Source organism: Mytilus trossulus, chromosome 12 (genome assembly GCF_036588685.1).
Source record: "Mytilus trossulus isolate FHL-02 chromosome 12, PNRI_Mtr1.1.1.hap1, whole genome shotgun sequence".
Taxonomy (NCBI): Eukaryota; Metazoa; Mollusca; class Bivalvia; order Mytilida; family Mytilidae; genus Mytilus; species Mytilus trossulus.
Window position 1 is genome coordinate 48,575,407 of NC_086384.1, and position 16,286 is coordinate 48,591,692.

At 30.6% G+C, this 16,286-nt stretch overlaps 1 protein-coding gene across 1 annotated transcript; it reads left to right on the forward strand.

The window, feature by feature from the left end:
* The first annotated feature begins 5,002 nt into the window (after positions 1 to 5,002).
* On the forward strand, positions 5,003 to 15,827 carry LOC134693658 (asialoglycoprotein receptor 2-like). The gene is made up of 4 exons (XM_063554541.1): positions 5,003 to 5,112; positions 8,137 to 8,385; positions 12,253 to 12,423; positions 15,120 to 15,827. Exons 1-4 carry the CDS (start codon positions 5,064 to 5,066, stop codon positions 15,347 to 15,349), a joined length of 699 nt encoding a protein of 232 aa, XP_063410611.1. The 5' UTR covers positions 5,003 to 5,063; the 3' UTR covers positions 15,350 to 15,827.
* The last annotated feature ends 459 nt before the right edge of the window (positions 15,828 to 16,286 follow it).

Genomic DNA, 16,286 nt, shown 5'->3' on the forward strand with positions numbered 1-16,286 from the left:
GTCAGCGTACGGCCTTCAACAATGAGCAAAACGCATACCACATAGTCAGTGCTATGATTGTATTTCTAAAATAGAGTTTTAGTCATTATGATAATAAATACAGATTTTTCTCCACCAAATGTAGTTTGTCGTCTTAGTACTGAAATTTGACAAAATTATGCAAATGGTGACACAAGCATAGAATTCGGCATATATGTTCTAGGGTGTAGTTAAGCATATAAGAGGGGTAGCTAACATATTTTTGAGTTTTTCACGGCGGCCGTCTCGATTTTAAAGTTGACATATTTTTGTTAAATATTTTTAATTTGAAAACAAATCTACACCTTTTTAATTTCATATAGATCATGAAAACTATTTCAAATACAACATTTGCGATAAAAACACTCAGTTTTGCATACTTTGCTGGTGTTATACTCTGTGACTTAGAATTCTGCTGTCAGATCATCAATCCAGTGTCAATAGTAACTGTCACGGCACAAAATGGGTATCGACACGTTAAAACACAAAGCATTAAATATTGAATTCGTTTACTCCATAAATAAATCTTAAATAGATATAAATCAATTAGCATACCTTCGTAAATCGAAGAAAATAAGACACGGCATAAAATTTTCAAAATGCTTTAAACTTTATAAAAATTCGCAGAATGGTGTATTCTGAAGTAAATATGTTATTCAATGTAAAACAAAAATCTAAATGGCTGCCACTTAGTGGCAAATGGCGGACCAGGGTGACATCCGCTATTGCTTGACAGTTTCAGAACAGATACAGCCCTAGCGATACAAACAATAAAGAACAGGCAACTATCAGTCCATAAAACTGGCAACAAAAATGTAAGATGGGAGAAACGAACCAACATAAACAAAAACAAAAACCAAAAAGACAACCAAAAAGTAGGATTTGATTTATGTGAATTTACTGAGATTAAGATACCAATTATGCAATTGTGTAAACTAAAAAAACCGACTTAACTGTTTGAAGAAACTTTAGTTTTTTATTTAGCTTTCCAACTGGTTTGATACTCCATTAGAGTATTCAACATGTTCAAGAAACCATATTGGCGTACCAAATAAATAAACTGACATCGTTTATATACCCTGTAATTACATACAATTAAATTTTTAATATACCTGATACATTGAGAAACTATTTTACATGACTTATCTGCAAAAAGTTGTGTTCTTTCTATGCGACATCATCAGGCATGGTCGCCTTTTCATGACTTCAGAAATGATTTTAGAGGAAAGCCAGAAAACATTACGTTATAATCGAACTTTAACCAATAAAAAACTGAAATCAAACAAATACCACATTAGTTTGAATGGACATACTCAACAAGTTATACCCAGGGATTGTCGTTTCAGAATAAGGCAATTCAATACCTAATTTAAAAAGAACCAGGGAGCTATGTCAGGGTTGCAAATGGCATAAAAATGTAAACAATTCAAACGAGAAAATATCAAACATGTCATTGAAATCTATTTTAAGCAAAACAATTTACCAAAACATTTGAAATACATGAACTAATGAAAACTACTGAACTGAAAAACTTCTGTCTCAAATAATCGGATATAAAACGCTTCCGTAAATGTGAAATAATTCAAACCATTTCAGGGACAAGGAATCGGAGTTGAAAGAATATTTACAATATTCCTAAAAGTTTGTAATTTTGCATCGTACTGAATAACATAGTATGCTTCAACAATGTTTAATTGATGCATACTCGGTTTCCCATAAATATTTTCCACCACGTTTTGTGTTTTTATGAATGGTATACAAATCATTTAATTGATGTTTACAACTCATTAAACGTTTTAAAAATTCCCTATCGATAATTAACGAGTCTATTGACAGAACATTTCAGTTTAAAATAAACTTTTAAATCACTTCTTTATCTTGATTTTGTTAATGACTAAAGTTATGTCATTGTCATACTATAACATCCCAATCTATCTTTTTCTTTCTTTTTTTAATAGTTAAGAATGTAAAACGATATCGACTAAAATATCCAGTCAAGTTTAACTAGTCTAATGCTATTTACACTTTGCAAAAATCCATAAAAAGAACAATATAGGAATTGGTCATCTAGACGTACATCTAACTATCTTTTAAATGTTCTTCTTCTAAATTGAGAATGGAACTGAGGAATGTGTATCCTTTTTCTAGAGTGGGAGATGGTCTTCAGAAATATTATGCTGGGGTATATACTTGTATGTAGTTGTGTTCTGCATAAAGATAGTCTATTCCAACAATAAAGATCGTCTCCAATAACTTTTTTTTTACATTTATAAATAATTAGAGTTATTTAAAACTAGATTTGTTTATTCCCGTTCTCAAATGACACTACTTTTTTTAAATGGGAGTCTTTGATTATAATTCATAGTGTTGGTCCTTGACACAATCTTATCTTGCAATGTACTACACTGATACGAACTATATATACACCTACGATTGTGTTATTGAAAAGCTGATTTTTTTTATCGACAGTTTATAGAGAAAATTGAAAGACAATTCAAAAGTCAATTGATAATTTAATGCTTATAATTGTGCATTTTCTACTGGTCTGTTTTTTTTAAAATTTATTTATGAAACATCATTCATGCAAAACCGTAAGAGAAGGCATTTTCCAAAAAAAAAATACTGTCACTTTTGGCATATAGATAAACCGGGTTTAGGTGAATGAATGAATCGCACGACCTGTTTCACAGTGATATTAAAATTAAGGTTATTATCATATCTAGAAGGGTTTTGGCATAGCCTTGGTCTTTGTCTAATATTAACACAGATGGAGTACTGAATCATGTGAAGCTTTCAGCTGGAACATATAAATGACATTATGATTTCAACGTTCAATAACTCATCAGCAACACTTACGTCTGACCCAAACGTTCTGCATTTACATAACTCAATAACTGCAATTAATCGTGTATATACATATGTATTAAAAAAATGTGGTACATGTATGATTGCCAATGATAACACGTTTCACAAGAAAACAAATGACACAAAAACTAACAACTTTTGGTCACCATTCAGCCTTCATCAATTAAAAAAGTCCATACCACATAATTAGCTATACAAAGGCCCGGAAATGAAAAATGTAATAAAATTAAGAATGGAAATGGGGAATGTGTAAAAAAAAAACATAGGACAGACAACATCAGAAGGTCACCAACAGGTCTTCAATGCAGCGAGAAAAACCCGCACCAGGAGGTGTCCTTCTAATTATATAAACTAGAAAACTAAAAGGTTTCAACGTAGTTTAAGGAGAACAACTAAAGAGTCACTTTTGATGAAGTACGTATACAAATAATGAAATTCAATTTTGTATATGCTAAACCCTTGTTATATCTTTGTTTTAAAAAAGACATTTTTGATTGGTTATATTTTGAAATGTTTAATTTTGTGGCACATTTCAACAACAGATAATTTATCTTACTTAGCTTCTTGAATGTTATGGAATCTAGATTCAGTGGCTGAATTTCAAAGAAAATGGTTTTGAAAACTATCTTTAAAAGTTGAATTAGAATAACAGATTTTAGTATAAGTCAGAAACATTTGAAAATATTTAACCAAACTGTTACATTGTATGTTACCCACACAGATACAGTCTCAAAATTAACGATTAAAATACTCCCAAATCTCTTTAAAAAATCCTTATACATAAAACTGGTACCGTTTGAGAAATAAATTTGAAAGATTAACCGTCCTGGCAAAAAAAAATAGTAAATGTCTCACCGATTAAGAAATCAGAGGCTGGTCGAATCGAGCACTGAACAATGTGCCCGTTTAATGTCATACGTTTTCCAGTTGTAGACTTATTTCTTATTTACATATACCTTTACTATTAATTCCTGAATGAATCTATATTAAATGAAATTTTGAGACAGAATGTATATGTTACAATTGTTGGAGAACGAATTTTTAACTAGTAACACAATGTCATTTGCATATCGAACGAACGGAGATATACAAACTTACAAGAAACGAGAAAGAGATTATGTCAATGCAAATTCTAGGGTAGGAAACTTATCAATAGGAGACGAATATCGAAACCGTTTCTCATAAATTCATAAAGATGAATTTTGATATTAAGAACTAAAAAGGGCTAGTATTACACATTCTATTATTTTTACATATCTACGTCAAACCTGGCGATAAGATATCATTGAGGAATTCTGCATTTCACTTCATACAAGAAATTTTTCGAGGTATGACATGTTTCATTTCTTTCCCTCAACACGGACAAACAGATAGACATCAGCTCAAAAGTATAGATAAAGTGTTTCCCTTTAGTTGAGCATAACAGCAATTACTTAAATATATATATAAAAAATAATATTTGCCTTTCATCCATAAATCAGCAAATTTTAAATGTACAAAACTAATGGTACAACTATACAAATACATATTAATTCAATCACTGTAAAACGCTTATGATGATTCGAAATCAACAATTAACAGAGGTAATTGTTAAGATATCAGCTGGATGAAAAAAGGTATATATAAAGCTGTATAATTATCTTTTGAATGGTCAGATAAAACGTTTTATTTAATTGTACTTCCACTGTCAAAATTATTGGGTTCAAAAACATTGAAGCATTGCTCTATCAATTATCGATGATGGCTTTTTAGATAAACAAAATATAATTATAATGTTTTAAAGTAAAAAAAATAAATATCCAGTACAGGGCACTGAATTCAATGGTTATTTTTTAATGTTTGTTTTATTGGCTTTGATATGCATTTCAATGAAAAGATCAATAATTCCATATCAAATTATTCAATATGACAATTACCGTTACCTTGTATTATAAGGAGAAATATTGTCAGTAGTTAAACGTAACATTATATGTTTTAATCTTAAAAAAATATTTCTCATTTGAGTTTTACTAATTAGAGTTTTCAATAAAGATGCATTTAGTTTTGAATAGATAAACACATTAAATGCTCAATTGGTCGTTAAAAATCATATTTAATATTGTTCGAAATAGGAACGGGATTGACTCAATCGAAATTAGTTCAGTTTAAAATTGTTTAAATAATCAGGATTTCCTCGAGTTATGTTACTCTTACGGATGATATTATTTCTATGTATGATTACCACACTAGGTATGTATATATATATATGATTTATTAAATATGGTGGATTAATTTATTTTCGAGAGTGGGTACTTATTTTCGTGGATTGCGGAAAACTGGTATTTTCGTGGACTTTTAATTTCATGGTTTTGCAAATGTCTGCTTAAATTTCATACTAAATTTGTAATTCGTTGAACATTTGAAATCGTGGTTCCCGGATTACTATAAAATCTACAAAAATAGGTATCAAAGGAAAAATAACGAATCCACAGTATGAAGGTTTATGATAAAAAAAAAATTAAACCTTCTTCAAAAATCAAAATGAAACCATGCATATATCAAACAACACCTTTGATTCACAGCTGCTGTGATTTTAAGTGTTTCAGGGCTTTTGTATTGATGACGGATTTAAAACCTGGTTGTTGGGTTGGTGTACTTCGTATTTAAATTTAGATCTCCAATTTTTTAAAGTATTTTTCGATAAATGGATTTACGTCGTTGAATTGAATTTATCTGTTTGTTCTTTTTTAGTCATAACCATCTAAACGTAACACTATCCATGATTTTGAAACTTGACTACTGTGAAAGTACTTTTATTCGTGGGGTACCAATTTTCGTGGTTTTCGTGTATGACTTTATCCACGAATTTAAGTGTCCAACGAAATAAAACAACCATTGTCCAAATCAAGACATGGAAAGATCCCCATCGGAAGTTTGACCACTGATATGATCTAGAGAATATGTTGAATAACGCCAAATCTGAGAATACTTTGATAGCAGTCACAGAACTACAACCGCATGCAGGATTATACCCATTTAATCTTTAATAACCTAACCTGTACAACTTTTGATCCTTTAATTCTCATAAAAAAATATTTTTGATCGATGAAAGTCAGATTTCCGGTGTTGATATGCTAGTATGATAAAGTGTTCATTTTATATCCTCATAGTTCTCGTTCATATGGAAAATAATAATTTCATGCTGGGCTTGATTTTGATAAGAATTATTTGACAATTCAAGATACGTTTATAGCATTTGTTTATGTTACTATTTTCAATAGGTGACATGTGTATGGCCTAATTAACACCTTTGATGGTCTTTAATCTGTTGATCACTTTATCATGGGTAAATAAGTGTTATCACTACGATTAACACGGGTCAATGTTTACTTTGCAATTTCCTTCAATTCAGACTATTTTTTTTTTAGAAAACTAAAATCCACGAATTTAAAAACCCACGAACATGTTAATATTGCTCAATCCACGAAAATTGATACCCACGAATTAAAGTACTTTCACAGTATATGTTGGCTTCCGATGAATTGTATTTTTAGAAAAAAAATAAACATGTAAGTTTTCCTTCATCCAAGAAAATTGGTTCCCACGAAAATATATGAATCCACGTATAGCAATATTTGATATTCTTCCTCAATCATAATAACTTTCCCTCATTACCGAACTGAACAACGAAATAACACGACGGGGGCTGTATACTTTGCAGGAAATGCCTGCCCTTACGTTGCACCTTATTTTACTCCCAGCTTTTAGTGGAGTTCCTGTTGTTTCTTTTTTATTATTTATACCTGTTGATGTAAATGTCCTTTGGTTTTGTGAATCTTTGTTTACTCCTTGGTTCTGATTATTATTGTCGTATGTATAAAATGTAAGTAAAAGAACCGATGATATTCATATTTTACTTTTTGAGAACAAATAGAAAGATTTTAGACAATCTGACCGCTGAATCTTGTTTTAAAATCAAATACAATGTATTTTTATTATAGTACGAAATAAAAAGATTTTACTATAGTTATCAAAGGTATCAAGCTTATAATTTAATACACGACGCGTGTTTCGTCTACATTAGACTCATCAGTGACGCTAAGATAAAAGAAGTTATAAAGCAAAACTAGTACAAAGTTGAAGAGCATTGAGGACCCAACAGCTTGTCAAAGGAAGCTGCTCTTTATTTTAAATTGATCAAAACATCAGTCTGCGGACGTTATGGGACTTTCGAAAAAAAAGCTCACTTCTGAGAGCCCGAATTTGTTTTTAAATAACAATGAAAAACTAAAACTTTTCCAAGTTGGGAAGTGTACCTTATAATTAGTGGTTCTCTGTAGTTCAAGCAACGATGATAGGTGAAAACAGGTATGACTTTAATTCAAAAACATTGTCAGCTTTAAAAGCGATTATTTTCGAAGACAAAGTATCAATGATAATTTTTATTGTTATAAAAACAATCCGTTATCATAATAAAAATGAATAAAACCCGTTTAGCATCGGTATTTGGGGTTGCGGAAACGTGATTTTGGACGTCAATATGTTCGGAATGGTTTCGCCGTAAAGATTTATTTAAAGTGGTATTCAGATTTGAATTATAACACATTGTAAACTCATTACAATGAAATTTATCAAAGAATGCATTTGACAAAATCAGGTTTTCATATTTTCCATTTGAAAATGATTTGGCTAGCATTGTGGTTTTTTGTACATATTTTAAGATGTATAATATATTTATGTTATTTTATATTCAATATATTCGGAATGGTTTCGCCGTAAAGATTTATTTAAAGTGGTATTCAGATTTAAATTATAACATATTGTAAACTCATTACAATGAAATTTATCAAAGAATGCATTTGACAAAATCAGGTTTTCATATTTGCCATTTGAAAATGATTTGGCTAGTATTGTGGTTTTTTGTACATATTTTAAGATGTATAATATATTTATGTTATTTTATATTCAAACAGTTATCAAAAGTACCAGGATTATAATTTTATACGCCAGACGCGCGTTTCGTCTTCATAAGACTCATCAGTGACGCTCAGATCAAAATGTTCAGTTGATCCATTGATGAATAGATTTTTTATAGTGCTAACATCTCTTTTGTAAGACCTGACCAATGCTCAATAAACTGTCCAGTACAATTAATGAACACAGACTCAAACATCAAGATATAAGAACAATGGATTTGAACTTTAGTCATTTAATCTATTACAAGATAGTATCGCTGCACGTGTTCAATAATTTTTAAACATTTTTATCTTGCAGGTTGTTCCCAAGACTGGGATTTTTTTCAACAAATGCCTGATTCTATCCTGTGGAAGGCGTCCTCAATCACAGACGTTTTATATACACAAGCAAGTAATAACTTGGCAAAATGTGCCTTACTCTGCAAGATTAACCCGTACTGTAAGGCATTCTACTTTTATCAAGAAACATGTTATGGATTATCATCAATAACAGCAGATTCTTCGACAAATGCTTTGGTTAAGGTGTTTGTGAAACAACCAGTAAATGGTAAGCTTGGTTTTTAAACTGAACGGCATATATACATGATATAATACTTGTCTTTACATTTTTCGACAAAATTTCACATCGCTGGTCACTCATTTCAAAACAACTTTCAATTATCTTCAAAAACATATTACGTTTCTTCTTTTCTCTGTTTTTGATTACACGATACAAGTGAGATTGGAACGAGTCTGTCTGTTTTTATTTGCGTTTGAATATACGCGTCCCTCCCTTTCTGTAGTATTTATTTTCAATTAAGAATTTTGAGTTTAATTCGTCCTCTTGTGAATTCGTGATTTAGCAGAATTTAGGTCAAATTTAGGTAAATAATTGTTAAATGGTACAATTGCATATATATCAGAAAGCAAGTGTTGGCAGTAAATCAAAACTCTTTTTGTCTAAAAATAAAATCAACACCACTGTTTAAAAAGGTTTTGGTGCCTTTTAACTACTTTAACCACGCTACATTGTATATGTACCTGTCCTTATTTAGAAGTCAGTAATAAAGGTGTTGTCGTATGTTTTTGTATATAATATTTTGAAATATTTTTATCAATTGAAAATAAATCAGGGTTTTATTTTTCATGCTTGAATTTTGTACATTCATTTTGTAATTTCTGTGCATATTATAGCGGACTATGCGATATTGATTTTAGTTATTGTTGATGAACCTACGGCGATCTATAGTTGTTAACTAGTTTTATTAGTCTAAACATATTTATTTAAAGTGGATTGGGAAACAAGTTATTGCCACTTATATTATTCCCTTTCCACTTTGCGGGTGCGAGTGCTGCCCTGAAGCGGCATTATTTGTTTATTGCAGTGTCTTTTGGTTTCTTGTAGAGTGTTGTCTCATTGGAAATCATAGCACATTTTCTTATTGTTATATACAGTTTTCGTCGCTTCATCGTGTACATGCATCTGTTTACTTCCAGTTATGTAACTTATATTATATAAAGTATGATTAAACTCAAACATGTGTGTTTTTTTTCCAAATAAACCATACACAATTACCATAAACAATAGCTTTATAAAGGACAAAGAGAAGCAGCGAGGATAATGGCTTACTGATCAATCTTTTGATCCAATTACTCAGTATACCAGATCCAATGGCGTAATTAATTTACTAGTGATTAAACGAAGGTTGTTTATATAACAATATTAATAATACATGTAATAATTGCTTCCCAAACAAACATTGCAATTTAATTCAATTGTCACGAGTTTTAATGTTTTGATCTCTTATTTAAACATATCTTTTTATAGGTGATTGGGAAACCAGATATTACAACTTATATCAATCATTTTCCACTTTGCGGGTGTATTTCTTTCCACTTTTTATCTCCTACACGTCCTTGTATTAAGGAATTACGCGTGGGATATATAGATCATTCGTGTGAAATCCGTTGTTATATTTTGGTCTTCATGGACACAGTTGGTCAATGATTGTCTTAATATTTTGAATTAATTTCTTTGAAATGTTCTACGAAATTGTAAGAAGCTTTCTGTTTTCTTGTACACTCTTTCCGCACAGAAAACGGAATGAAAAATATAAATGTCATGAAAATTCCATTGTTTACAATATCTGCATTTGTCCGTTTCTTTGCGTTTGAATGTTTTCGTCTTATCCTTTTATCAAATTCAAAAATGTGCATTTTTACATATAAGGAATGACTAATATTTTGTTCTGTCTATGAAACGCGAAGCCGGTTATTTTAAAGTGTATTATATTTATTTATTCCATTCATAGAAAAGATTTAAATCCATATTGTAAAAGACAATTCAAAAGAAAATGTAACTCCTTGAGGAAGACAATGCAAAAGATTACCCGGCCACGTCCACGTGGTTTTATTGTCATTCTGATAAGTTAAGACCTTTTCAACGGATTTCTATAGTTCGTTCTTATGTTGTACTGTTATACCATTGTCCCATGTTAGGGGAGGTGTAAGATCCCGCTAATATATTTAACCACACCACATTATGTATGTATGTGCCCAGCTAAAGTCAGTAGCCTGAAATTTAGTCGTTATCGGTTGTGTATGTGTTACATATATTTTACATATTTGTTTTTCGCACATTTTATAAGCATACATAATGTCGTTAGTTTTCTCGTTTGAATTGTTTTATATTGTCATTTCGGAGCCTTTTAAGCTGACTTTGCGTTATTGGCTTTGAGCATTGTTGAAGGCCGTACAGTGACCTTTAATTTTTGTGTCTTTTTAGTCTCTTTTGGATAGTTGTCGCATTAGTAATCATACTACATCTTCTTTTTTTTAATATTTGTTGACTGTTTCCATGTAAGACATAACGCAACAATCTTTGTGTGTATCATTTTCTTTTATTCACAATATTAATATGAGTTCCAGGGAGAATCATTTCGATATAATAAAAAAGAAGACACAAATCGAACATTAAAAATTGTCCGAAGGCCATTACTCGGAATGCTTTTTAAAATATGCTGTTTTGAAGGTCTGTCTCTACAGCATTGTGGATTTACTGTCAACGTTCCTCTGTTTTTTTTCTTGCTTTAGTAATATGTTTAACAACAACCTTTTAGAAAAAATCATTTAATAGATGTTTAATTATTTGAACTTGATAATGTTATTTGGTAACTTGCGATGATGTGATCACCAAAACAGAAAAATCGACGATTTTATAACGATAACAAATCAGTTTTACAAACGGTTAAATTGATTAATCGATAAACCGGCGTAACAACAGAAAATCGAATACCAATAAACGGTACCAGCTTACCTTGATCTTTCTTTTATTCTTAATAGATTTTATATCAATGGGTATTGAAAGCTTTAATTAAATACATTTTTGTTTAATTCGAAAATGATTATCGTGGTAATTAGTTTGACAAATCAATTTTAAGTATTTTGATTGCTATTGTCAACCTTAAAAACATAAAACAAATTAGAACAAAGATAAAATATCTATGATTTCAAGTAAACAAAATCATCTTACATGTATTTGTATCAGTTGTAAGCCGATTAATTATACAATTACTTTTTTTGTTATTCCTTTATTTGATATTGCATAGCCTTACATTTAAATATGCTACCTCCATCGTTTAAGGCTTTGTCAAACATTATGAAATGCCTATCAAAGAGAATGAATATAATGCAAACTGGGTCGCATAATCAACCCCACCCCACTATCTTTTGATACATCAGAGAAAATAAAAAAATCAGACAGTCAATTCGACAAAATCTTAAAGATTTAAATCGTATCAATATGAAATTAAATTTAACGTCATCGATACGATATTCCCGGGCTTTTACTTCCTATCATGACTTTTTTGATGAGGGTTGCTGCTCACATCGAAGCTAATAAATCAAAAGTTCCAAATGATGAAGTTTAAATCATCCCTTCGTAAAGTAATCGGAGGCCATCACGAGTTCATTGACTTTTATCAAATATTCGCTTGACAGAAGATAGCGGATGTGTTCCTTATGTTGTAACAATACTATTGTCCCATTAGACTTATAACCGGGTATGTACTCTCATGATCAACACCACATATGAATCATTATCTGACTACGCTTCCGGAAAACCTGAATTCATCCCTAGTTGTTGGTGGTGTTCGTGTTAGTGTTCGGGTTTTCTGTGAGTTTTATTGACTTTTTTTTTTTTTTTTTTCTTTTTGACTCAAGGCATTTGCATTTTTTGACGACTTATAGGTTTGAATGTCCCTCGATTTCTTTCGCCTATATCTTTTTTTATCTATTCTCTATGTGAATCATCATTTGTCGAATAATAATATAGGGAAAAAATATATGGCACCCAAGACCACGTAGGTCAAATATGAAGAAATTTTTGAATATTTATAAATCTGAAATATTGAATTTTGACATGTTTAATTTACAGAGTGTCATGGCGATGGTTTTGTTTACTATAATGGTATATGTCTGATGATGAGCACAATATTGTTGACTTGGTATGATGCGAAAGACTACTGCGAGAGAAGAAATAGTAACCTACTTGTGTTGGATACAGAGAAGAAACACGAAGACATGGTTGACTTCTTTGACCTCTACTGTAAGATTATACTACAATAATATTACGTTCTGTTGGATTATTTGACTGTAATATTTGCAGCTATTTAAAGAAGTTAAAAGTAAAATCACAAAAACACTGAACGTAGAGGAAAATCAATTCGGAAAATCCATAATCAACATGGCAAAATCAAATAACAAAACGCATTAAAAACGAAAGGACAAGAACTGTCATATTCCTGACTTGGTACAGACATTTTCAAATGTAGAAAATGGTGGATTAAACCTAGTTCTAGAGCGCTAACCCTCTCACTGTATTGACAGTCTTATCAAATTCTGTTATATTTTTATTGATGCGTTAAATAAACAATAAGATAGTAAAATATGGGTATATTATAAGTCATCATCGTATAACAATTTTAAAAGGAACAATTTAACAGAACACAAAAACATCTACTATCTACGAATATATTGATTGATTTGAGTGTCTGACGTTAGAAATTTTAAACAATTTTTAAAATTTACATAGGCAATGTTAGCATACAGTGTTAAAAAATCGAAAGTATGTAAGAATAAATTTCAGAAATAGACCGAGTATTTAAACTAGTCCTAAAGTTATATATAGAATTTATAAGAATCCAAAAATAGTTGATTCCCCTTAAATGATTTAGACGTTTGTGGTTCAACGTATATAGTAATTCAAAATAGAAATATATCATAATGACATATACAAAAACAATATCATACTGACGGGATCTTTTAACGTACAGAGTCACGTTATAAGAACAACAGAAATACAAAAAGTCGCATACACAACACAAACCACTAAAAAATGAAAACCAATACAAACACATTGACGAGATGTATAAGTACCGAGCCATGTCAAACGGATATCACATCAACAGTAAAATTAATATTAATAATATTATAGAAAAAAAGACAAATGACAAAACAATAAAACACGTTGTTAAGATGATAACCAACATCAGTACGCAGAATCTATACATCAAGACCATCGTGTATTATTTGAGAAGTTGATACGGAATATTTATACCTTCCGATGAACTTTTTAAGAAAAAGGACGAGACGTTCTTTGACATAGCCATGGTTCATCAACTTTCTACTCAGACACTGATGACGTTTTACAAAATCTGAGTAGGAGCTGCAAGCTCTTGAATATCGAATAAGTTGGGAAATATATATCCCATATGCAGGTGAAGTTGGTGTATTGCTACTAAGGTGGGGGGAATTTAATATTTCAAAATTAAAATCGTCTCGTTTGTTATAGATTCTAGTACTGAGATGACTGTGTAAGTCAAATTCGAGATATAAGTCTAAAAATGAAGCGGAGGAAGCCGTGTCTGTTGTTTCTTTAATCTCTAGTTCTGGGGGATATGTTAATGGAACCCAATCAGAAAAGTTTTGATTGTTTATGGAAAGGATATCATCAATATATCTGAAAGTGAAATTAAATAATCTGGCTTCTTTGATCCTCTTGTTTTGGACAAGTGTCTGGAGGAACTCCGATTCATATGAAAATGAGAAGAGGTTGACAAGAAGAGGCGCACAGTTTGTTCCCATAGGAATGCTGACAATTTGTTGGAAAAGTCTACCTCCAAACTCAACAAATATGTTGTCGATAAGTAACTACAGCATACTGACCACTTGTTCTTCTGTGTAGCATATTTTACCTTTTTGTTTGTCACTATTACCGAAATATGCCTTATAAAATGCCCTATGCTACTATTTGAATTAGAATCATATGTTTTGCATGTTATATTTATCCTATGAAAAATATAGCACATCGTAGTAATTGAATTCAATCAAAAATATATAAATATGTTAGCGCCTAATCCACCGTTTAGTAAATATATATTTTAATAAAATATGCAGGAGTAATAGGCAGATATAAACAGAACTTAGGTGATGCAATAGAAATACGGATATCTTTATTTTTGATCAGTTAAATGCCTTAACTCCAGTAAAATCAATTTAAAATCATACAAATACAAAATTATATGTTTAATTGAATTATAGTTTGCTTATGTAGTTCTTGATCACAGCATATGGAACAGAATGTTAAACAGAACGTTTAACATTCTGTTCCATGTGCTGTGTTCTATGGACAGACTGTTGTTTGTCTTTGTCGTTGTTTATTGTTGGTAAACAAATAATAGGATTGATAAAAGGATGTGACTAGCAAAGAACAAAGTACAAAATACTACAAAATAGGAAACAATCCAAAGTGGTATATTAACTGCACGTCAAACCTTTTAATTTGAGTTAAGATGCTGATGTATTATGTAGTCGAAACTTGTTATATGTATTGAACATTTATCACGTTTATCCTGCTTTTCTACGATTATTAAAAAAATAAACAGTATCATTATGGGATTTAAAGCAGCGAAAAACATTTTTGATAATAGCTAATGCAGTTTTAACTGTTGCTTTTGTGCATATTAATCAAATAACGACACATAGACTGTTGCGGATATATTACCAGACAGTCGTATCGTAGATGTTATCTAGTAAATGTTTATCATTGCAAAAGAGTAGTCTGTTATAGCGACTCGCCATTACAACTCAGTAAATTTCAAAAATGCCCCTCCTTTTTTCCAAAGTTAAGGAACAATTCAATGTGTAAAATTGTGTAGTCAAAGTGTTGATAAATTATGAAAGACATACAAACGTGAGATATCTAAATATATAGGATTAAAAGAATTGATTTGATTTTTTCAGATCCAGGTGAATATGATCAATTCTTCGTGGGAGCAACTGATGCTGAGAATGAAGGACAATGGAAATGGATAATATCAAATTCATCTAGTTATTTCAAATTCACCGGTAGTCAACCAAACAACATGGATCAACAACATTCAGGTTACCCAGCAAACTGTGCAACCTTTTCAACTTCCAGATTGATCGATGAATACTGTCACCAGACCAAAAAATTCATCTGTGAAATGTAGTTATTCCTGTTTTGCTGATGTTTAATACAATTACATCATTGCAAGCAAACTTATCGAAAGAAATAGATAGATTTACATGTTAAAAAACTTTGTAAAAACTTGCACGCAGTAATATGCATTATAGTCCATCAGCTAGTTCACAAAAACGCGCTAGTTAAGGAGTTTGTGTTACACCCCAGGGTACCGCGATTTTTTTTGGATAGAATTCAACTTCATTATCTTATTGATAAAATACAAGGTGTTAGACTAAAATAAAAGTGTCCAAAAGAGGATTAAAAACGTCCCTTCCAATGGTCCCCTCATTTAGCAATCACGACTAAGTAATTTTTAATTAAGTTTTTTAATATAAATCGATTAAAAAAAAATAAAGTATAGGTTTAAACAACTAAAACAGATACAAAACTTATCATATTAAATGTAACACGGAAGATTTTTTGTTTAAAAAAAAAGTTTTTTACATAACAAACAATCCGATTTTTTGGGTTCAAATTAAGGCATATTTTCTCCTTTCGTAAAGACATTCGTTATACAATTACCCGTTTTAGTTAATTAAACTTGAGAATTAATCATTATGCAATGTTTAAATCATTTGCAGTATTTATTTATCATCTAAAATATGAATTATTTAATAAAATATTTGTACGTGCAAATACTCGTGAAATACCGGAAATCATCAAATTACCGTCTTTGATTCAGTATACAACATGTACAATGTATTCACACAATAGCATTATCAATTTGCAACTGAAAACAAACATTTAATTGTCGATTTATGATGTTTTTGTGAGTCAAGTTATTTTATATAGTGAATGTTTAACGAAATATTTATGAAAAAAATACAAATTAAGGTGATTTTTTTTTTGCGTTCAAAAAAGGTGCACTCTATCGAACTCAATAAAGGTGTGCTTGATAACATTTTGTGTTTTAGCTATAAAGT

What these genes read in the sequence shown, in the direction of transcription:
- LOC134693658 (XM_063554541.1), top strand. Translation starts at nt 5,064, where the DNA reads ATGTTACTCTTACGGATGATATTATTTCTATGTATGATTACCACACTA. An exon ending in TGTGAAACAACCAGTAAATG is followed by an intron (nt 8,386 to 12,252) that starts GTAAGCTTGGTT and finishes TTTAATTTACAG; the next exon opens with AGTGTCATGGCGATGGTTTT. An exon ending in TGACTTCTTTGACCTCTACT is followed by an intron (nt 12,424 to 15,119) that starts GTAAGATTATAC and finishes TGATTTTTTCAG; the next exon opens with ATCCAGGTGAATATGATCAA.